This window comes from Pseudophryne corroboree, chromosome 7 (genome assembly GCF_028390025.1).
Source record: "Pseudophryne corroboree isolate aPseCor3 chromosome 7, aPseCor3.hap2, whole genome shotgun sequence".
NCBI lineage: Eukaryota > Metazoa > Chordata > Amphibia > Anura > Myobatrachidae > Pseudophryne > Pseudophryne corroboree.
The window spans coordinates 442627282-442652567 of NC_086450.1; the positions used below are offsets into that span (position 1 = coordinate 442627282).

At 47.6% G+C, this 25286-nt stretch overlaps 1 protein-coding gene across 1 annotated transcript in view; it reads left to right on the forward strand.

Moving 5' to 3' along the window:
• Positions 1-22192, forward strand: part of GRAP (GRB2 related adaptor protein) — a 159092-nt gene extending 136900 nt beyond the window's left edge. Inside the window, exon 6 of the mRNA XM_063934935.1 lies at positions 20344-22192. Coding sequence (XP_063791005.1) covers positions 20344-20526 — 183 coding nt within the window. The 3' untranslated portion in view covers positions 20527-22192. The remainder of the gene's footprint in view (positions 1-20343) is intronic.
• The last annotated feature ends 3094 nt before the right edge of the window (positions 22193-25286 follow it).

Sequence of the window (25286 nt, forward strand, 5' to 3'; positions counted from 1 at the left end):
GTAGTGGATAAGTGGAATAGTCTCCCATCAGAGGTGGTAGAGGCTAAGACTGTAGGGCAATTTAAACATGCTTGGGACAGGCATATGAATATCCTTACAAAGAATTAAGGTTCAAAAAGGGTTGAGATTACCTAAAGGATAAAATAAAAAAGGGGCAGACTAGATGGGCCAAGTGGTTCTTATCTGCCGTCAAATTCTATGTTTCTATCCTGATTTCCGGCTCCCCAAAGGGTAAGAGATGTATTTTAGCAAGCTGTTCAGTTGAATGCCCAGGAGTTTCCGAGAGCGCTGCTTTTGTGTATCCGCATTAGAGGCAGTTTTGTCATATTCCGCCGCAAGAACCTCTCTTCACTCGACAGTAACTCCCAACACGCTAATAACATATGTGACACGTGTGCATGGATCCTCATGTTTAAAAAGGCCAAATCAGGGCAGAATAGTGAGAGAATGTGGCCCTGATCCAGAGGTGGTCACACTTCGGATTGGTGCTGCGTCCGCACCGCAAGGGCCATCTCCTTAATAAGGCTCCCAGCTGCCCACTGGCGGCTCCTTGCAGCATCAGAAACTACGTCCACCTCTGCGCCAGGCCCTGTTACAGGCGTTGGGGTAGAGAGGTAGGTGACAGGCGCCGAATAATGAGTGTGTATTAGGTCATACTGTATGTAAATAGGGTACTGGGGAGAGGGGAAACATAGACTGTACTTTAGGCGGAGGGCCCCTTTAATCATTGCTTTCATATTTGTATAAACGTAAAACGGCATCTTAGAGGCGCAGAGACAGGGTTATAGGAATGAAGCCGGGGTTTCACTTCTCCTAATGTCCGTCTACCACCCACAGCTGCTGGGTGGGCTCGTGGAACATCTCAGTGGCTACAGGTGGGGGCAGCCGTGTGTGATGGAGACATTAACTCTTCCCGTGTCAGTAATGGCACCGCCACGCGGCTCTCTTACACGTCTCACTAGAGGTCACTAGTCACACATGTAGCTATTTGTTGTCTTTATATGGCTTGCCGCGTGTGATTTTTGGCTTTGTCTGGGAATTACTGTACCCGCTTTACAGCTTGCTGGGAATTTGGGAATACCTATGTCCCTAGATGGTAAAAACAAACAATTATTTAGATGTTTCAGAAGGAAATGTAGCATTCCTTGCTCGTGTCTGCCCCACAAATGTTCTATATGACACTGCTGCCTAGTAAAACCTTGCTATGTATTACTAATTGTGGCACTGCCGTGATTACTGACAGTCTGTATCGCAACAGGTTGTTTTATTTCTCTTACGTCCTAGAGGATGCTGGGGTCCACATTAGCACCATGGGGTATAGATGGGTCCACTAGGAGCCACTGGCACTGCCGTGATTACTGACAGTCTGTATCGCAACAGGTTTTTTTAGTTTTCTCTGACGTCCTAGTGGATGCTGGGAACTCCGTAAGGACCATGGGGAATAGCGGCTCCGCAGGAGACAGGGCACATCTAAAGAAAGCTTTAGGATCACCTGGTGTGCACTGGCTCCTCCCCCCATGACCCTCCTCCAAGCCTCAGTTAGATTTTCTGTGCCCGACGAGAAGGGTGCACACTAGGGGCTCTCCTGAGCTCTTTGTGAAAGTTTTAGTTTAGGTTTATTATTTTCAGTGAGACCTGCTGGCAACAGGCTCACTGCATCGAGGGACTAAGGGGAGAAGAAGCGAACTCACCTGCGTGCAGAGTGGATTGGGCTTCTTAGGCTACTGGACATTAGCTCCAGAGGGACGATCACAGGTTCAGCCTGGATGGGTCACCGGAGCCGCGCCGCCGGCCCCCTTACAGAGCTAGAAGAGCGAAGAGGTCCGGAAAAATCGGCGGCAGAAGACTTTCCTGTCTTCAGATAAAGGTAGGCGCACAGCACCGCAGCTGTGCGCCATTGCTCTCAGCACACTTCACACTCCGGTCACTGAGGGTGCAGGGCGCTGGGGGGGCAGCGCCCTGAGACGCAATAAATCGATAGAAAACCTTTTATGGCTAAAATAAATGCATCACATATAACTCCTGGGCTATATGGATGCATTTAACCCCTGCCAAAACATGCAAGAAAACGGATGATAAGGACGCCGAGAAAGGGGCGGAGCCTATCTCCTCAGCACACTGGCGCCATTTTCCCTCACAGCTCAGTTGGAGGGAAGCTCCCTGGCTCTCCCCTGCAGTCACTACACTACAGAAAGGGGTTAAAAAAGAGAGGGGGGCACAAATTAGGCGCAGTATAAACAATACAGCAGCTATAAAGGGAAAAACACTTATATAAGGTTATCCCTGTATATATATAGCGCTCTGGTGTGTGCTGGCATACTCTCCCTCTGTCTCCCCAAAGGGCTAGTGGGTCCTGTCCTCTATCAGAGCATTCCCTGTGTGTGTGCTGTGTGTCGGTACGTTTGTGTCGACATGTATGAGGAGAAAAATGATGAGGAGACGGAGTAGAGTGTCTGTAATAGTGTTGTCACCCCCTGGGGGGTCGACACCTGAGTGGATGTACTGTTGAAATTGCGTGACAGTGTCAGCTTTGTATAAAAGACAGTGGTTGACATGAGACAGCCGGCTACTCAGCTTGTGCATGTCCAGACGTCTCATACAGGGGCTCTAAAGCGCCCGTTACCTCAGATACAGACGCCGACACGGATACTGACTCCTGTGTCGACGGTGAAGAGACAACCGTGATTTCCAATAGGGCCACACATTGCATGATTGAGGCAATGGAAAAAGTTTACACTCTTCTGATAATATAAATACCACCAAAAAAAGGGGTATTATGTTTGGTGAGGAAAAACTTCCTGTAGTTTTCCTGAATCTGAGAAATAAAATGAGGTGTGTGATGATGCGTGGGTTTCCCCCCGATAACAATTGATAATTTCTAAAAAGTTATTGGCAGTATACCTTTTCCCGCCAGAGGTTAGGGTGCGTTGGGAAACACCCCCTAGGGGGGATAAGGCGCTCACACGCTTGTAAGAACAAGGGCTCTACCCTCTCTGGAGATGGCCGCCCTTAGGGATCCTGCTGATAGAAAGCAGGAGGGTATCCTAAAATGTATTTACACACATACTGGTGTTATACTGCGACCAGCAATCGCCTCAGCCTGGATGTGCAGTGCTGGGTTGGCGTGGTCGGATTCCCTGACTGGAAATTTGATATCCTAGATAAGGACAGTATATTATTGCCTATAGAGCAATTAAAAGATGCATTTCTATATATGCATGATGCACAGCGGAATATTTGCCGACTGGCATCAAGTATAAGTGCGTTGTCCAATTATACCAGTAAAGTGGTCAGGTGATGCGGATTCCAAACGGCATTTGGAAGTATTGCCTTAAAAAAAAAGGGGATGTACCCCAGGTCGCCTCTCAAAATAAGACGCCGTATTATCAGGCGCAGTCCTGGTTGGCAAGCGGACAAAAGGGTTCCTCTTTTCTGCTCGTGACAGAGGGAGAGGAAAATGGCTGCAGAGATCAGCCAGTTCCCAGGAACAGAAACCCTTTTCCGCCTCTGCCAAGCTCTCAGTATGACGCTAGGGCTTTACAAGTTCAGGCACGGTGGGGGCCCGTTCTCAATGAATTTCAGTGCGCAGTGGGCTCACTCGCAAGTAGACCCCTGGATCCTTCAGGTAATATTTCAGGGGTACAAATTGGAATTCGAGACGTATTCCCCTCGCCGTTTCCAAAAGTCTGTTTTACCGACGTCTCCCGCTGACAGGGAGGCAGTTTTGGAAGCCATTCACAAGCTGTATTCCCAGCAGGTGATAATTAAGGTACCCCTCCTGCAACAGGGAACGGGGTATTATTCCACACTATTGTGGTACCGAAGCCAGACGGCTCGGTGAGACCGATTTTAAAATCTAAAATCTAAAATCTTTGAACACTTACATACAGAGGTTCAAATTCAAAATTGAGTCACTCAGAGCAGTGATTGCAAACCTGGAAGAAGGGGACTACATGATGTCTCGGGACATCAAGGATGCTTACCTTCTTGTCAAAATTTACCCTTCTCACCAAGGGTATCTCAGGTTATGGTACAGAACTGTCACTATCAGTTCAGACGCTGCCGTAGGGATGGTCCACGGCACCCCGGGTCTTTACTGAAGTAATGACCGTAATGATGATTTCTCTATCGTCCTAGTGGATGCTGGGGTTCCTGAAAGGACCATGGGGAATAGCGGCTCCGCAGGAGACAGGGCACAAAAAGTAAAGCTTTTTCAGATCAGGTGGTGTGCACTGGCTCCTCCCCCTATGACCCTCCTCCAGACTCCAGTTAGATTTTTGTGCCCGGCCGAGAAGGGTGCAATCTAGGTGGCTCTCCTAAAGAGCTGCTTAGAAAAAGTTTAGCTAGGTTTTTTATTTTACAGTGATTCCTGCTGGCAACAGGATCACTGCAGCGAGGGACTGAGGGGAGAAGGAGTCAACTCACCTGCGTGCAGGATGGATTGGCTTCTTGGCTACTGGACATCAAGCTCCAGAGGGACGATCACAGGTACAGCCTGGATGGTCACCGGAGCCGCGCCGCCGGCCCCCTTGCAGATGCTGAAGTCAGAAGAGGTCCAGAATCGGCGGCTGAAGACTCCTGCAGTCTTCTAAAGGTAGCGCACAGCACTGCAGCTGTGCGCCATTTTCCTCTCAGCACACTTCACACGGCAGTCACTGAGGGTGCAGGGCGCTGGGAGGGGGGCGCCCTGGGAGGCAAATGAATACCTATAAAGGCTAAAAATACCTCACATATAGCCCCTAGAGGCTATATGGAGATATTTAACCCCTGCCTGATTTTTCTAAATAGCGGGAGACGAGCCCGCCAGAAAAGGGGCGGGGCCTATCTCCTCAGCACACGGCGCCATTTCCTCTCACAGCTCCGCTGGTCAGGACGGCTCCCAAGTCTCTCCCCTGCACTGCACTACAGAAACAGGGTAAAACAGAGAGGGGGGGGCAAATTTATGGCGATATTTTGATATAACAAAGCAGCTATAAGGGAGCACTTATTATAAGGCTATCCCTGATATATATATAGCGCTTTTGGTGTGTGCTGGCAAACTCTCCCTCTGTCTCCCCAAAGGGCTAGTGGGTCCTGTCTTCGTTAGGAGCATTCCCTGTGTGTCTGCTGTGTGTCGGTACGTGTGTGTCGACATGTATGAGGACGATATTGGTGTGGAGGCGGAGCAATTGCCAAATATGAGGATGTCACCCCCTAGGGAGTCGACACCAGAATGGATGCCTTTATTTATGGAACTACGGGATAGTGTCAACACGCTAAAGCAGTCGTTTGACGACATGAGGCGGCCGGACAATCAATTAGTGCCTGTCCAGGCGACTCAAACACCGTCAGGGGCTGTGAAACGCCCTTTGCCTCAGTCGGTCGACACAGACCCAGACGCAGGCACTGACTCCAGTGGTGACGGTGACGATTCAACCGTATTTTCCAGTAGGGCCACACGTTATATGATTTTGGCAATGAAGGAGGCGTTACATTTAGCTGATACTACAGGTACCACTAAACAGGGTATTATGTGGGGTATGAAAAAACTACCTATAGTTTTTCCTGAATCAGAAGAATTAAATGACGTGTGTAATGAAGCGTGGGTTGCCCCTGATAAAAAGCTGATAATTTCAAAGAAATTATTGGCATTATACCCTTTCCCGCCAGAGGTTAGGGAGCGCTGGGAAACACCTCCTAGGGTGGACAAGGCGCTAACACGCTTATCTAAACAAGTGGCGTTACCCTCTCCTGAGACGGCCGCACTTAAAGATCCATCAGATAGGAGGATGGAAAATATCCAAAAAAGTATATACACACATGCAGGTGTTATACTACGACCAGCTGTAGCGACTGCCTGGATGGGCAGTGCTGGGGTAGTTTGGTCAGAGTCCCTGATTGAAAATATTGATACCCTGGACAGGGACAATATTTTACTGTCGTTAGAACAAATAAAGGATGCATTTCTTTATATGCGTGATGCACAGAGGGATATCTGCACACTGGCATCACGGGTAAGTGCTATGTCCATTTCGGCCAGAAGAGCTTTATGGACGCGACAGTGGACAGGCGATGCGGATTCAAAACGGCATATGGAAGTTTTGCCGTATAAAGGGGAGGAGTTATTTGGAGTCGGTCTATCAGATTTGGTGGCCACGGCTACAGCCGGGAAATCCACCTTTCTACCTCAAGTCACTCCCCAACAGAAAAAGGCACCGACTTTTCAACCGCAGCCCTTTCGTTCCTTTAAAAATAAGAGAGCAAAGGGCTATTCATATCTGCCACGAGGCAGAGGTCGAGGGAAGAGACAGCAACACGCAGCTCCTTCCCAGGAACAGAAGCCCTCCCCGGCTTCTACAAAAGCCTCAGCATGACGCTGGGGCTTCTCAAGCGGACTCGGGGACGGTGGGCGGTCGTCTCAAAAATTACAGCGCGCAGTGGGCTCACTCGCAGGTAGATCCCTGGATCCTGCAGATAATATCTCAAGGGTACAGGTTGGAATTAGAGACAGATCCACCTCGCCGTTTCCTGAAGTCTGCTTTACCAACGTCCCCCTCCGAAAGGGAGACGGTTTTGGAAGCCATTCACAAGCTGTACTCTCAGCAGGTGATAGTCAAGGTACCTCTTCTACAACAAGGGAAGGGGTATTATTCCACTCTTTTTGTGGTACCGAAGCCGGATGGCTCGGTAAGGCCTATTCTAAATCTGAAGTCCTTGAACCTGTACATAAAGAAGTTCAAGTTCAAGATGGAGTCACTCAGAGCAGTGATAGCGAACCTGGAAGAGGGGGACTTTATGGTATCCTTGGACATCAAGGATGCGTATCTCCACGTTCCAATTTACCCCTCACACCAGGGGTACCTCAGGTTCGTTGTACAAAACTGTCACTATCAGTTTCAGACGCTGCCGTTCGGATTGTCCACGGCACCTCAGATCTTTACAAAGGTAATGGCCGAGATGATGATTCTTCTTCGAAGAAAAGGCATATTAATTATCCCATACTTGGACGATCTCCTAATAAGGGCGAGGTCCAGAGAACAGCTAGAGATGGGATTAGCACTGTCTCAAGAAGTGCTAAAACAGCACGGGTGGATTCTGAATATTCCAAAATCCCAGTTAATGCCGACAACTCGTCTGCTGTTCCTAGGGATGATTCTGGACACGGTTCAGAAAAAGGTTTTTCTCCCGGAGGAAAAAGCCAAGGAGTTATCCGACCTTGTCAGGAACCTCCTAAAACCAGGAAAGGTGTCTGTACATCAATGCACAAGAGTCCTGGGAAAAATGGTGGCTTCTTACGAAGCAATTCCATTCGGCAGATTCCACGCAAGAATTTTCCAAAGGGATCTGTTGGACAAATGGTCAGGGTCGCATCTTCAGATGCACCTACGGATAACCCTGTCTCCAAGGACAAGGGTGTCTCTTCTGTGGTGGTTGCAGAGTCCTCATCTATTGGAGGGCCGCAGATTCGGCATACAGGATTGGATCCTGGTGACCACGGACGCCAGCCTGAGAGGCTGGGGAGCAGTCACACAAGGAAGAAACTTCCAGGGAGTATGGACGAGCCTGGAAACGTCTCTTCACATAAACATTCTGGAACTAAGAGCAATATACAATGCTCTAAGCCAGGCAGAACCTCTGCTTCAGGGAAAACCGGTGTTGATCCAGTCGGACAACATCACGGCAGTCGCCCATGTGAACAGACAGGGCGGCACAAGAAGCAGGAGTGCAATGGCAGAAGCTGCAAGGATTCTTCGCTGGGCAGAGAATCATGTGATAGCACTGTCAGCAGTGTTCATCCCGGGAGTGGACAACTGGGAAGCAGACTTCCTCAGCAGACACGATCTTCACCCGGGAGAGTGGGGACTTCATCCAGAAGTCTTCCACATGCTGGTAACCCGTTGGGAAAGACCAATGGTGGACATGATGGCGTCTCGCCTCAACAAAAAACTGGACAGGTATTGCGCCAGGTCAAGAGATCCGCAGGCAATAGCTGTGGACGCGCTGGTAACGCCTTGGGTGTACCAGTCGGTGTATGTGTTTCCTCCTCTGCCTCTCATACCAAAAGTATTGAGAATTATACGGCAAAGAGGCGTAAGAACGATACTAGTGGTTCCGGATTGGCCAAGAAGGACTTGGTACCCGGAACTTCAAGAGATGATCACGGAAGATCCGTGGCCTCTACCTCTAAGGAGGGACTTGCTTCAGCAGGGTCCCTGTCTGTTTCAAGACTTACCGCGGCTGCGTTTGACGGCATGGCGGTTGAACGCCGGATCCTAAAGGAAAAAGGCATGCCGGAAGAAGTCATTCCTACTTTGATTAAAGCAAGGAAGGAAGTAACCGTGCAACATTATCACCGAATTTGGCGAAAATATGTTGCGTGGTGCGAAGATCGGAGTGCTCCGACGGAGGAATTTCAACTGGGTCGATTCCTACATTTCCTGCAATCAGGATTGTCTATGGGTCTCAAATTGGGATCTATTAAGGTTCAAATTTCGGCCCTGTCGATTTTCTTTCAAAAAGAATTGGCTTCAGTCCCTGAAGTCCAGACCTTTGTTAAGGGAGTGCTGCATATACAGCCTCCTGTGGTGCCTCCAGTGGCACCGTGGGATCTCAATGTGGTTTTGGACTTTCTAAAATCTCATTGGTTTGAACCACTAAATAAGGTGGATTTGAAATATCTCACTTGGAAAGTGACCAGGCTTCTAGCCCTGGCTTCTGCCAGGAGAGTATCAGAATTGGCAGCTTTATCTTACAAAAGCCCATATCTGATTTTCCATTCGGACAGGGCAGAACTGCGGACTCGTCCGCATTTTCTCCCTAAGGTGGTGTCAGCATTTCATCTGAACCAGCCTATTGTAGTGCCTGCGGCTACAAGTGACTTGGAGGACTCCAAGTTACTGGACGTTGTCAGAGCATTAAAAATATATATTGCAAGGACAGCTGGAGTCAGAAAATCTGACTCGTTGTTTATATTGTATGCACCCAACAAGATGGGTGCTCCTGCGTCTAAGCAGACGATTGCTCGTTGGATCTGTAGCACAATCCAACTTGCACATTCTGTGGCAGGCCTGCCACAGCCTAAATCTGTAAAGGCCCACTCCACAAGGAAGGTGGGCTCATCTTGGGCGGCTGCCCGAGGGGTCTCGGCATTACAACTTTGCCGAGCAGCTACGTGGTCAGGGGAGAACACGTTTGTAAAATTTTACAAATTTGATACTCTGGCTAAGGAGGACCTGGAGTTCTCTCATTCGGTGCTGCAGAGTCATCCGCACTCTCCCGCCCGTTTGGGAGCTTTGGTATAATCCCCATGGTCCTTTCAGGAACCCCAGCATCCACTAGGACGATAGAGAAAATAAGATTTTACTTACCGATAAATCTATTTCTCGGAGTCCGTAGTGGATGCTGGGCGCCCATCCCAAGTGCGGTTTATCTGCATAAATTGTACATAGTTATTGTTAACTAATTCGGGTTATTGTTGAAGGAAGCCATCTTTCAGAGGCTCCGGTGTTATCATACTGTTACCTGGGTTTAGATCACAGGTTGTACGGTGTGATTGGTGTGGCTGGTATGAGTCTTACCCGGGATTCAAAATCCTCCCTTATTGTGTACGCTCGTCCGGGCACAGTACCTAACTGGAGTCTGGAGGAGGGTCATAGGGGGAGGAGCCAGTGCACACCACCTGATCTGAAAAAGCTTTACTTTTTGTGCCCTGTCTCCTGCGGAGCCGCTATTCCCCATGGTCCTTTCAGGAACCCCAGCATCCACTACGGACTCCGAGAAATAGATTTATCGGTAAGTAAAATCTTATTATTCCTTCGAAGGAAGGGAATTTTAGTTATCCTTTACTTGGACGATTCCCTGATAAGGGTGAGATCCAGGGAACAGTTGGAGATCGGTGTAGCACTACCTCAGGTAGTGTTGCGGCAGCACGATTGGATTCTCAATATTCCAAAATCGCAGCTGGTTCCGACGACTTGTCTTCTGTTCCTAGGGATGATCCTGGACACAGTCCAGAAAGAAGGTGTTTCTCCCGGAGGAGAAAGCCAGGGAGTTATCCGAGCTAGTCAGGAACCTCCTAAAACCGAACCAAGTCTCAGTGCATCAATGCACAAGGGTTCTGGGTAAAAATGGTGGCTTCCTACGAATCAATCCCATTCGGCAGATTCCACGCAAGACTTTCCAGTGGAACCTACTGGACAAATGGTCCGGGTCGCATCTTCAGATGCTTCAGCGGATAACCCTGTCACCAGGGACAAGGGTATCCCTCCTGTGGTGGTTGCAGAGTGCTCATCTTCTAGAGGGCCGCAGATTCGGCATGCGGGACTGGGTCCTGGTGGCCACGGATGCCAGCCTGCGAGGCTGGGGAGCAGTCACACAGGGAAGGAATATCCAGGGCTTATGGTCAAGCCTGGAGACATCACTTCACATAAATGTCCTGAAGCTAAGGGCCATTTACAATGCTCTAAGCTTAGCAAGACCTCTGCTTCAAGGTCAGCCGGTGTTGATCCAGTCAGACAACATTACGGCAGTCACCCACGTAAACAGACAGGGTGCCACAAGAAGCAGGAGGGCAATGGCAGAAGCTGCAAGGATTCTTCGCGGGGCGAAAAACCATGTGATAGCACTGTCAGCAGTTTTCATTCCGGGAGTGGACAACTGGGAAGCAGTTTTCCTCAGCACGACCTCCACCCGGGAGAGTAAGGACTTCACCCAGAAGTCTTCCACATGATTATAAACCGTTGGGAAAAACTCGACAGGTATTGCGCCACGTCAAGGGACCCTCAGGCAATAGCTGTAGATGCTCTGGTAACACCGTGGGTGTACCAATCAGTGTATGGGTTCCCTCCTCTGCCTCTCATACCCAAGGTACTGAGATTGATAAGATGGAGAGGAGTAAGCACTATATTAGTGGCTCCGGATTGGCCAAGAAGGAATTGGTAACCGGAACTTCAAGAGATGCTCACGGAGGATCCGTAGCCTCTACCTCTAAGAAGGGACCTGCTCCAGCAAGGACCTTGTCTGTTCCAAGACTTACCGCGACTGCGTTGACGGCATGGCGGTTGAACGCCGGATCCTGAAGGAAAAAGGCATTCCGGATGAAGTCATCCCTATCCTGATCAAAGCCAGGAAGGATGTAACCGCAAAATATTATCACCGCATTTGGCGAAAATATGTTGCGTGGTGCGAGGCCAGTAAGGCTCGACGGAGGAAATTCAACTGGGTCGATTCCTACATTTCCTGCAAACAGGAGTATCTATGGGCCTGAAATTGGGGTCCATTAAGGTTCAAATTTCGGCTCTGTCAATTTTCTTCCAAAAAAGAACTAGCTTCAGTCCCTGAAGTTCAGACATTTGTTAAAGGGGTACTGCATATACAGCCTCCTTTTGTGCCTTTAGTGGCACTTTTGGGATCTCCAGGTGGTTTTTGGGTTCCAAAAGTCACATTGGTTTGACACACTTAAATCTGTGGAGTTAAAATATCTCACAGAAAAAGTGGTCATGCTGTTGGCTCTGGCCTGGGCCAGGCGCGTGTCAGAATTGGTGGCTTTATCCTGTAAAAGCCCTTATCTGATTTTCCATTCGGACAGGGCGGAATTGAGGACTCGTCCTCAGTTTCTCCCTAAGGTGGTTTCAGCGTTCACCTGAACCAAACCTATTGTGGTGCCTGCGGCTACTAGGGACTTGGAGGACTCCAAGTTGCTAGACGTTGTCAGGACCCGGAAAATATATGTTTCCAGGACGGCTGGAGTCAGGAAATCTGACTCGCTGTTTATCCTCTATGCACCCAACTAGCTGGGTGCTCCTGCTTCTAAGCAGACTATTGCTCGTTGGATTTGTAGTACAATTCAGCTTGCACATTCTGTGGCAGGCCTGCCACAGCCAAAAATCTGTAAATGCCCACTCCACAAGGAAGGTGGGCTCATCTTGGGCAGCTGCCCGAGGGGTCTCGGCTTTACAACTTTGCCGAGCAGTTACTTGGTCAGGAGCAAATACGTTTGTAAAATTCTACAAATTTGATACCCTGGCTGAGGAGGACCGGGAGTTCTCTCATTGGGGGCTGCAGAGTCATCCGCACTCTCCCGCCCGTTTGGGAGCTTTGGTATAATCCCCATGGTCCTTACGGAGTTCCCAGCATCCACTAGGACGTCAGAGAAAATAAGAATTTACTTACCGATAATTCTATTTCTCGTAGTCCGTAGTGGATGCTGGGCGCCCATCCCAAGTGCGGATTGTCTGCAATACTGGTACATAATTATTGTTACCAAAAAATTCGGGTTATTGTTGTAGTGAGCCATCTTTTCGAGAGGCTTCTCTATTATCATGCTGTTAACTGGGTTCAGATCACAAGTTGTACAGTGTGATTGGTGTGGCTGGTATGAGTCTTACCCGGGATTCAAAATCCTTCCTTATTGTGTACGCTCGTCCGGGCACAGTATCCTAACTGAGGCTTGGAGGAGGGTCATGGGGGGAGGAGCCAGTGCACACCAGGTGATCCTAAAGCTTTCTTTAGATGTGCCCTGTCTCCTGCGGAGCCGCTATTCCCCATGGTCCTTACGGAGTTCCCAGCATCCACTACGGACTACGAGAAATAGAATTATCGGTAAGTAAATTCTTATTTTCATTGTGAATTAAAATATCTCGCTATGTACTAAAGTTAGCTCACAGGAACAGCTGTAGCCAAATCCACTGTCCCCTCACATTATGGGGCTAATTCAGGTTGGATCGCAAATTGCGATCCAGAAAATGCGATCGCCTCTGCCTGTCAATCAGGCAGAGGCGGTTGCGGGCAGGGGGGTGGGTGGCAACACTCAGTTTCCAGAATGGAGACAGAGCGCTGCGAGGGCGGTGCGGTGCGAACGGGTGCATGATTGCCGCGAACGGGAAAATGGTGGCGGGCCTCCTGCGGGCGCAGCAAAACTGCACCGGCAGGAGGCATCATCTATTTCTGCTAACAAGCAATTTCTGCTTGTTGAAGGGGGGATGCGGCGGTCAGCATGTGGGTAGCCTTGCCCTGTGATGGGCGGCCCCCAGCATGCTAGCAAAAGGATTGCAAATTCTGCTAATTAGCAGAATTTGCAATCCTTACTGAATCAGGCCCTATATCCCTGGCATATCAGAGGAGTCGCTCACATTTTTGAAAGCCTCCTCTGGGAAATCTGACACTGTGAGGCTGTGGGTGAGGAACCGAGGCATAATCTGAATCGTAGGGCAAAGTAATGGTCCGTAATCTGACCTGCTTGTTGTACTGTGGTGTAGTATTAACTGAAGGACTCTGTAATGTGGCACAATATGAACTGGAGGCATTGTAGTGTGGCATAATAATGACAGGGGGCACTGTAATGTGGCATAATATGAAGTGGAGGCACCATAGTGTGGCATAATATGAAGTGGAGGCACCATAGTGTGTCATAATATGGAGTGGAGGCACTATAGTGTGGCATAATATGAAGTGGAGGCACCATAGTGTGGCATAATATGGAGTGGAGGCACTATAGTGTGGCATAATATGAAGTGGAGGCACTATAGTGTGGCATAATATGAAGTGGAGGCACCATAGTGTGGCATAATATGGAGTGGAGGCACTATAGTGTGGCATAATATGAAGTGGAGGCACTATAGTGTGGCATAATATGAAGTGGAGGCATTATAGTGTGGCAAAATATGAAGTGGAGGCACTATAGTGTGGCATAATATGAAGTGGAGGCACTATAGTGTGGCATAATATGAAGTGGAGGCATTATTGTGTGGCATAATATGAAGTGGAGGCGCTATAGTGTGGCATAATAATGATAGGGGGCACTGTAATGTGGCATAATATGAAGTGGAGGCCTTATAGTGTGGCATAATATGAAGTGGAGGCACTATAGTGTGGCATAATATGGAGTGGAGGCACTATAGTGTGGCATAATATGAAGTGGAGGCACTATAGTGTGGCATAATATGAAGTGGAGGCACCATAGTGTGGCATAATATGGAGTGGAGGCACTATAGTGTGGCATAATATGAAGTGGAGGCACTATAGTGTGGCATAATATGAAGTGGAGGCACTATAGTGTGGCATAATATGAAGTGGAGGCACTATAGTGTGGCATAATATGAAGTGGAGGCATTATAGTGTGGCAAAATATGAAGTGGAGGCACTATAGTGTGGCATAATATGAAGTGGAGGCACCATAGTGTGGCATAATATGAAGTGGAGGCACTATAGTGTGGCATAATATGAAGTGGAGGCACCATAGTGTGGCAAAATATGGAGTGGAGGCACTATAGTGTGGCATAATATGAAGTGGAGGCACTATAGTGTGGCATAATATGAAGTGGAGGCACCATATTGTGGCATAATATGGAGTGGAGGCACTATAGTGTGGCATAATATGAAGTGGAGGCACTATAGTGTGGCATAATATGAAGTGGAGGCATTATAGTGTGGCATAATATGAACTGAAGGCATTATAGTGTGGCATAATATGAACTGGAGGCATTATAGTGTGGCATAATATGGAGTGGAGGTACTATAGTGTGGCATAATATGAAGTGGAGGCACTATAGTGTGGTATAATATGAAGTGGAGGCACCATAGTGTGGCATAATATGGAGTGGAGGCACTATAGTGTGGCATAATATGAAGTGGAGGCACTATAGTGTGGCATAATATGAAGTGGAGGCACTATAGTGTGGCATAATATGAAGTAGAGGCACTATAGTGTGGCATAATATGAAGTGGAGGCATTATTGTGTGGCATAATATGGAGTGGAGGCACTATAGTGTGGCATAATATGAAGTGGAGGCACTATAGTGTGGCATAATATGAAGTGGAGGCACCATAGTGTGGCAAAATATGGCGTGGAGGCACTATAGTGTGGCATAATATGAAGTGGAGGCACTATAGTGTGGCATAATATGAAGTGGAGGCACCATATTGTGGCATAATATGGAGTGGAGGCACTATAGTGTGGCATAATATGAAGTGGAGGCACTATAGTGTGGCATAATATGAAGTGGAGGCATTATAGTGTGGCATAATATGAACTGGAGGCATTATAGTGTGGCATAATATGAACTGGAGGCATTATAGTGTGGCATAATATGGAGTGGAGGTACTATAGTGTGGCATAATATGAAGTGGAGGCACTATAGTGTGGTATAATATGAAGTGGAGGCACCATAGTGTGGCATAATATGGAGTGGAGGCACTATAGTGTGGCATAATATGAAGTGGAGGCACTATAGTGTGGCATAATATGAAGTGGAGGCACTATAGTGTGGCATAATATGAAGTGGAGGCACTATAGTGTGGCATAATATGAAGTGGAGGCATTATTGTGTGGCATAATATGAAGTGGAGGCACTATAGTGTGGCATAATAATGATAGGGGGCACTGTAATGTGGCATAATATGAAGTGGAGGCCTTATAGTGTGGCATAATATGAAGTGGAGGCACTATAGTGTGGCATAATATGGAGTGGAGGCACTATAGTGTGGCATAATATGAAGTGGAGGCACTATAGTGTGGCATAATATGAAGTGGAGGCACCATAGTGTGGCATAATATGGAGTGGAGGCACTATAGTGTGGCATAATATGAAGTGGAGGCACTATAGTGTGGCATAATATGAAGTGGAGGCACTATAGTGTGGCATAATATGAAGTGGAGGCACTATAGTGTGGCATAATATGAAGTGGATGCATTATAGTGTGGCAAAATATGAAGTGGAGGCACTATAGTGTGGCATAATATGAAGTGGAGGCACTATAGTGTGGCATAATATGAAGTGGAGGCACTATAGTGTGGCATAATATGAAGTGGAGGCATTATTGTGTGGCATAATATGAAGTGGAGGCACTATAGTGTGGCATAATAATGATAGGGGGCACTGTAATGTGGCATAATATGAAGTGGAGGCCTTATAGTGTGGCATAATATGAAGTGGAGGCACTATAGTGTGGCATAATATGGAGTGGAGGCACTATAGTGTGGCATAATATGAAGTGGAGGCACTATAGTGTGGCATAATATGAAGTGGAGGCATTATAGTGTGGCATAATATGAAGTGGAGGCACTATAGTGTGGCATAATATGAAGTGGAGGCACCATAGTGTGGCATAATATGGAGTGGAGGCACTATAGTGTGGCATAATATGAAGTGGAGGCACTATAGTGTGGCATAATATGAAGTGGAGGCACCATAGTGTGGCAAAATATGGAGTGGAGGCACTATAGTGTGGCATAATATGAAGTGGAGGCACTATAGTGTGGCATAATATGAAGTGGAGGCACCATAGTGTGGCATAATATGGAGTGGAGGCACTATAGTGTGGCATAATATGAAGTGGAGGCACTATAGTGTGGCATAATATGAAGTGGAGGCATTATAGTGTGGCATAATATGAACTGGAGGCACTATAGTGTGGCATAATATGAAGTGGAGGCACCATAGTGTGGCATAATATGGAGTGGAGGTACTATAGTGTGGCATAATATGAAGTGGAGGCACCATAGTGTGGCATAATATGAAGTGGAGGCACCATAGTGTGGCATAATATGGAGTGGAGGCACTATAGTGTGGCATAATATGAAGTGGAGGCACTATAGTGTGGCATAATATGAAGTGGAGGCATTATAGTGTGGCATAATATGAACTGGAGGCACTATATTGGGGCATAATATGAAGTGGAAGCACCATAGTGTGGCATAATATGGAGTGGAGGTACTATAGTGTGGCATAATATGAAGTGGAGGCACTATAGTGTGGTATAATATGAAGTGGAGGCACCATAGTGTGGCATAATATGGAGTGGAGGCACTATAGTGTGGCATAATATGAAGTGGAGGCACTATAGTGTGGCATAATATGAAGTGGAGGCATTATAGTGTGGCATAATATGAAGTGGAGGCACTATAGTGTGGCATAATATGAAGTGGAGGCACTATAGTGTGGCATAATATGAAGTGGAGGCATTATAGTGAGGCATAATATGGAGTGGAGGCACTATAGTGTGGCATAATAATGACAGGGGGCACTGTAATGTGGCATGATATGAAGTGGAGGCATTATAGTGTGGAATAATATGAAGTGGAGGCACTATAGTGTGGCATAATATGAAGTGGAGGCATTATAGTGAGGCATAACATGAAGTGGATGCACTATAGTGTGGCATAATAATGACAGGGGGCACTGTAATGTGGCATAATATGAAGTGGAGGCATTATAGTGAGGCATAATATGAAGTGGAGGCACTATAGTGTGGGCATAAAATGAAGTGGAGGCATTATAGTGAGGTATAATATGAAGTGGAGGCACTATAGTAAGGTATAGTATGAAGTGGAGGCACTATAGTGTGGCACAGGGGCAGATTGGGATGGAGAACCAGCCCAGGAAATTTATGGAAGCAGCCCTAATGGGGGTGCGGTCTGATAAGGAGGTGGGGTCTGTTGAGGGTGCGGAATCCTTCATAAGGCATGATGGTACGCAAATGCGTCCTTCGTTGCGTCTTTTGCTGCAGACTAAAGGGACATTGGGAACTAAAAGTGGCCCTATAAAATTTTGTAGCAGTGGTCAATATGGGCAGCACAAGAGGTATAACATAGCGTGTAGCCATGGCAGCATCACTGGATGGCAGAGTTACTGTACTGCAGAGATGGAATAGCAGAATGAATGGAGACAATGCAGTATACTGAGTGTGATGGGCTGCCTGTCATGTGGGTGGTGGCGCCACGTGACAACATACAAAACAGGCCCCGCAGACACAACGGCCTATCAGGAATCTTCTGGATTAGCTCTATGGCTGATCCACCCTGGGTGGCATAATATGAACCGGGGACACTGTATGTCATAATGTGAATTTGGGGTACTGTAATGTGTACTGGCAGCCCTACAGTGTGACATAATGTGAACTAGGGCACTACTATGGGGCATTACATTAACTAGGCATTACTATGACTCACAGAATGACCTAGGGATCTACTATGGGGCATAAAATGAACCACTGCTGCGGAGAGGTGCTCTCAAGAAGTATTGGGACAGGGGCCCCTACAAAATGTTGCTATGGGGCCCACAAAGTTCTGGTTATGCCCCCTGAGTACAGATATTAAACTCGTATTCCACATCATAATCAGTCCTTTTTATCTCCTCAGCACTGTAGGTAAATCAGGCACGTACATGACTTGTGCCCAGAGGGCCCCTTATGTCACATATATATTTAATAAAGACTGCATCATAATAAAGTTGCAAGATTATGAAGAGATTTTGTAACAAGCTGCCAGCTCAGGATCACGAGTCGGCTGTGCGTCTCCCAGGACGGGATCACCTCATACCTGGCAGGCTGTCAGAATATTCATGTCTATTTTTTTCACCAATAACTTAATTACAACAATGCTGAAGAAAAACTGCTCCTCCCAGCCTGCAGGTGCCCAGACTGCGTGCAGAGAGGTGAGAGTGATGGGAGGCTGCTGTGTGGGACATGTGAGCGGGATAGACCTGCAGAGCGAGGAGATAGGGCTGACAGACGTGGTGGGCCGCTGTGTCGTGTATGAACGCCTGGACAGCGACACTCACCGCCACCTGTGTGCTGCAAGCAGTAATCAGCATGTATTCATCACCCGTACACAGCTGCCTAGTACAACTTCACAGGCAGGGTGCTCAGGGCAGCGCATGAACTACATATCCCTGCAGGCCGTTCAAGCTGACTGCTGGAGAGCCACATGTTGCTTGGACATAAGGGGCCTATTTCAGATACGGTTGCAAAGCTGCTTTTATACGCACATCGGTCGATGTTGTTTTTTCTATGCTCATGCATCTGAGTTGCAGCAAGGAATTAGTCGCAGAGTGAGTGACAGGAAGACAGCGTTTGGGGGTGGTAGCGGGGAGTAATCGGGTAAACGCAGGCGTGTCATGGGCGTTCAGGCGGCATTTTTCTGGGCGTGCATAAATTAGCAGTTGCGATCTCACTTGCTACTGGAGAGAGCCCTCTGCGTCCCAGGAGAGCAGCTCAGCCTGCGCGTCTACAGAGGCACTGTCACTTTGTGACAATGGTATCGATGTATCGGCAATTCCAAACTCGCCGTTAGAAAATTATCTAAAGTTTTATTCTCCATTTTGATCCCATGTAGATCATTTTCAGGCCAGACATACTGCATTATTTACCAATACTGTCATTGGCGTGTCTCTAATGGGGGCCCACACACTGCACCCATGTTTTAATAATTACCTTTCCAGCGTTCCATGACAGACGCTGCAGACACAGAAAACATCACCACCAAAATGTCCGCCGCACATGAACACTAGTAATTAGTCTCCGGAACATGGCGGGCGCCATGTTCCTGGAGATCTGTGCATGCGCAGTAAACGCCAGCATAATGCTGGAGTCTACTGCGCCGTGGAGAGGAGGGGGCACACCAGAGTCTGCACACGGGCCCTTTCCTCTGTTAAAATGCCCCTAAATACTGTCTATGATGCGTTTGCTGCTGGTATTATGACCAAAAGTAAATGTGCTACTTATCTCACCTTTATATTACTATGATTGTGAATGGTCTATTGCCAGAAGACTATTTGGACTGTAGCGTGTGGCCAGGCAGGGATGTACAGCCAGAAGACTATATATAATGATTGTGAATGGCCTATTGCCAGAAGACTGTTGGGACTGTGGTGTATGGCCATGCAGGTAGGTAGAGCGAATGGCCTATTGCCAAAAGACTGTTTGGACTGTAGCACGTGGCAGGCAGGGAGGTAGAGAGAGAAGACTATATATAATGATTGTGAATGTCCTATTGCCAGAAGACTGTTTGGACTGTACTGTATAGCCAGGCAGGGAGCTAGACCGAATAGCCTGTTGCCAAAAGACTGTTTGGACTGTAGCATGTGGCCAGGCAGGGAGGTAGTGCCAGAAGCAATCCATTTGTTCGCCGTTTGTGAAGCTATTACCAGTACAGTACAGATGGGTTGCTGTATCCCTTGGTGCAGTTCACTCTATCACTCTCTATGATGGCAGTATTTGCAAGAGCATTTTCAAGCACAGCTAAATATCTGCTGGAAATCAGAAGATCAACTTGATAAATAGGGCGAACTAAACGTCTACACCTAAATAGGGGGAAATGTATCAAAGCTTCTAAAGAGTGGAGAAGTTGCCCATAGCAAGCAATCAGATTCTACTTTATAGAATGTGCTTGATAAATACTAGCTAGAATCTGGTTAGTTGCTATGGGAAACGTCTCCATTTGTCCATGTCTTCATTGTGTCTGAATTTGTCCATCCTACAGTCACCATAGTCAGGTAGGACGTATGTCACCGCTTATGCTGCCGTTCCCACCTTGCAGCCATGCTTGGACAACCAGTAATATTCCCATTTTGTTTCTGCCCCTGCAGAGGAAGAAACAGTTTGTCCAGGCTCAGTTCAACTTCATGTCCGGCAAGACTGGCGAGCTGTCATTCCAGCGAGGGGATGTCATCGAGGTCATGGACAGTTCGGACCCCAACTGGTGGCGTGGAAGGATCGCAGGCAGGATTGGCCTTTTCCCAGTGAACTACGTCAGCCAGATGCAGTTGTGACCCAGTGCACTTATTTCTCTGGCTGGTAATACTGACCTTCTTCGATTAGGACAGCCAGATGGTGGCGGGGCCTTCTGCTCTACTGAGAATGTGGAGGACATCGCAGTGGCTTCAGTCTATATTCTCTTCATTCTAGTAAGAGACTGGATTTTGTCACCAGATATTGTTTTGTAGCAACAGGCAAAGTATCTCGCTTTATATTGGCTTGAGAGGGACAGTAATAGCAAATAAAGATTGTGATGTACATTGAGATGCTTACCCACCAAAACAGCATGTTGCTGAACCCATCTAATAGTTTTGCGCATATTGCCAGGACCTTCGGGAAAGCATAGTACATGTAAGAAGTTGGGGTCTTATCACAACACATAGGGCTTACACACGCACGACAGGAACATTTAGACTACATTAGGCCTGCTGTTTATTAAATCATAGAAACATATACAAAGAGCGGTTTGCTCCTAATATCTAAGGCATTTTGCTTAGATTATTCCTGATTCCTCACTGGAACAATTTCAAAAGGAGGGGCTTCGTGCAAGTGGGAGTGGCCTGTTCATTTCACAGGCGGATTGGGCGGCTACAAGCTGCAGTTATTGCATTTAAGAGGAATAAAACAACTACAGTATAATGTAGACATTTAAAAAACATCCATCACATCTGGAAAAGTGAAGTCATATTATAATAAATGTGTCGAGGGGTGGGGGCAATTTGGGCAAATCCAAAATCTAAATTATTTCTTCAAGTACAAATATTAAATTCTTCCTATTATGGGATGGACCCGAGAGCTGCCGAACTGAGACGTCGCATATTGTGACATATTTGCCACATTTGGAGTGGTGAGTACTGTAGGTAGGCATTGTTGTTCCCCCAAAAAATAAGATTGCTGTGTTGCCCAGGGATTGCTAATTTGCTAGTTACCTCTTGGCCTGTGAGCCTTGGATGTCCATAGAGCACCCCATAGACATAGATTAATGTCTGGCCTTTTGTATGGTGCAGCCTCCACGCAAAGCCCCCCTGGATAACAATCCATCAATTATCTGCAGAAGGCCCTGTGTGCTTGCTTGGCACAATGCCATTATAACACTTGCATGAAGATATAAAAATTGTCTTCTGCATTATACCGCCCTGCTGCAAGGGCCTCCCAATGTCTTCACCAAGGATTCTCAGGCCATGGAGAGAACAGCCTGGACACCTCCTGCCACCATTGATGTGGTCAGAATGCTATAACGCTGTAGTCCCTCATTTGTGTGACCTTTGTTGCGTGTTAATACTTTGTGTGGAGCCGGCTGTCTATCATCTGACCAGTAACATTGTCATTTCCATATTCTGCTCAAAATCTATGGTAAAACCAAGGTGTAGGCCGGTTTGGAGGTGATTTGGTCGCAAGTGGAAGCACAGATGGATCCCAGGGATATCGACATATGCCGTAAAAAAGTAATCGCTAAACTGTGCATGGAAGAGATTGAAAGTGGAGACGGCTTGGTCCCTCGGGTGGCCGGGTCAGTGGTCTTCCACTGCCGTATGGACAACTGACTGCATATGAATCCAACTCGAAATCAGCCCCATTGTGTCCATCTCTTACTACTTATCTATATTAACCCAAAAATCATGTACCTGGAAGGAAGTGAAAATATCTTGATTAATAAATATAATTTATATATTTCACATATGACACAGTGTGAGTTTCTGAAGCTGTGCGTGGGCCGGTTGTCGGATGACACAAAGAGCTGAATGTAAGGCCTTCTGAGTTGGCCGGAGGTGCGGGTTACCGGTCAAACTCGGACATTTTTTCTTAAAGCGGCACTCATTTACAAGGCATGGTTTTGCCTTGTAAATGATTTAACGCTTTAGAAAAAAAAAACTATTTTAATGCAAAATAGTCCTCTTGTCTTTTACAAGCCAGAAATAGATTGCAAGCTTCTCTGGACAGAAGATGAACACTTCTGATAATAAAGTGTAGGGTTCACTGTCTGCACTATTTAATATAGAGAATACTGCGTCAGGGTCTCAGCATCTTTACAAGGTAAAGAACTTGTATTTGGGCAACAGGGTTGGTTGCACCCACATACATAAGCACCAAATTTGGTCCCTAAAACATTATTTCCTCTTAATATTCTTGTAAATGCTGTGTAAAGGGCCCCAATCACTAGAACGATATGTCTAGAGGCTGAAGTCGGAGGCGATTTCCCTTGAATTCTCCCGGGAGCTTCCAGGGAGTGGTTCTATACGATTCCAAACGATTTGGTACATTGTGAATGCGATATATCGTATCCGATCCCAACCATGCCTGCAGGAACCGATATATCACGAGTGCAGCACTAACGATCTAGGGGAGCCGATCCAACGCACACGGGGCCACGCATCGGATCGGATCGGATACACAGCCAAAATGCCCGATTTCACCCAATATATCGGGCCGAAATCGGGCATTATCGTTCTAGTGTATGGGGCCCTTAACACACATTATTCTGCAAGGAAAACCTTATTTCTCTGACGTCCTAGTGGATGCTGGGAACTCCGTAAGGACCATGGGGAATAGCGGGCTCCGAAGGAGGCTGGGCACTCTAGAAAGATTTCAGACTACCTGGTGTGCACTGGCTCCTCCCACTATGACCCTCCTCCAAGCCTCAGTTAGAATTCGTGCCAGGCCGAGGTTGGATGCACACTAGGGGCTCTCCTGAGCTCTTAGAAAGAATAGACTTAGGTTTTTTATTTTCAGTGAGACCTGCTGGCAACAGGCTCACTGCAGCGAGGGACTAAGGGGAGAAGAAGCGAACTCGCCTGCTTGCAGCCGGATTGGGCTTCTTAGGCTACTGGACACCATTAGCTCCAGAGGGATCGACCGCAGGCCCAGTCCTTGGTGTTCGGTCCCGGAGCCGCGCCGCCGTCCCAAGAAGATGGTCCGGAAAATCGGCGGCATGAAGACTCTGTCTTCACCAAGGTAGCGCACAGCACTGCAGCTGTGCGCCATTGCTCCTCTCACACTTCACACTCCGGTCACTGAGGGTGCAGGGCGCTGGGGGGGGGGCGCCCTGAGGCAGCAATAATAACACCTTGGCTGGCTAAAATACCTCAATATATAACCCCAGAGGCTATATATGAGGTAAATACCCCTGCCAGAATTCCATAAAAAGCGGGAGAATAGGCCGCGGAAAAGGGGCGGAGCCTATCTCCTCAGCACACTGGCGCCATTTTTCCCTCACAGCTCGGCTGGAAGGAAGCTCCCTGGCTCTTCCCTGCAATATACAGTAACAGTAAGAGGGAAAAGAGAGGGGGGGCATTAAATTTGGCAGTATATATACATATATTATATGAAAAGCAGCTATTAGGGACATAACTCAGTTAGTCCCTGTATATATATAGCGCTCTGGTGTGTGCTGGCATACTCTCACTCTGTCCCCCCAAAGGGCTTTTTGTGGGTCCTGTCCTCTGTTGAGCATTCCCTGTGTGTGTGGGGTGTGTCGGTACGGCTGTGTCGACATGTTTGATGAGGATAATGAGGTGGAGGCGGAGCAGATGCATTTTGAAGGGACGTCACCCCCTGCGGGGCAGACACCCGAGTGGATGAACTTATGGAAAGAAATGAGTGCACGTATAGATTCTTTACATAAGAAATTTGACGACATGCCAAATGTGGGACAGCCGGGATCTCAGCTCGTGCCTGTCCAGGTGCCTCAGGGGTCGTCAGGGGCTCTAAAACGCCCGCTACCTCAGTTTGCAGACCCGGATGTCGACACGGATACTGATAACAGTGTCGACGACGATGAGTCAAACCTAATGCCTGTCAGGGCCATTCACTGCATGATTGAGGCAATGAAAGAGGTGTTAAACATTTCTGATTTACATCCAGGTACCACAAAAAAGGGTATTATGTTTGGAGAGAAAAAACTACCCGTAGTTTTTCCCCCATCAGATGAACTAAATGAAGTGTGTGAAGAAGCGTGGCTTTTCCCTGATAAAAAATTTGTAATTCCTAAGAAGGTACTAATGGCGTTCCCTTTCCCGCCAGAGGATAGGTCACGTTGGGAAACACCACCTAGGGTGGATAAAGCGCTCACACGTTTGTCAAAAAAGGTGGCACTACCCTCTCAGGATACGGCCGCCCTTAAGGAGCTTGCTGATAGAAAGCAGGAGGCAATCCTGAAGTCTGTATATACACACTCAGGCATTATACTTAGACCAGCTATTGCGTCAGCTTGGATGTGCAGTGCTGCCGCTGCATGGTCAGAAAAACTGTCAGAAAATATTGACACACTAGACAGAGACACTATTCTGCTAACGATTGACCATATAAAAGATTCAGTCTTATATATGAGAGATGCACAGAGGGAAATTTGCCGGCTGGCATCTAAAGTAAGTGCATTGTCTATCTCTGCTAGGAGATGCTTATGGACTCGTCAGTGGACGGGAGATGCAGATTCCAAGAGGCACATGGAAGTTTTGCCTTATAAAGGGGAGGAATTATTTGGGGATGGTCTCTCCGACCTAGTTTCCACAGCAACGTCTGGGAAGTCAGCATTTTTACCCCATGTTCCCTCACAGCCTAAGAAGGCGCCATTTTATCAGGTTCAGTCCTTTCGGACCCAGAAAAGCAAGCGTGGAAAAGGAGGGTCTTTTCTGTCTAGAGGCAGAGGTAGGGGAAAAAGGCTGCAACAGACAGCAGGTTCCCAGGAACAAAAGTCCTCCCCCGCTTCCTCTTCCAAGTCCGCCGCATGACGGTGGGGCTCCACAGGTGGAGCCAGGTACGGTGGGGGCCCGCCTCA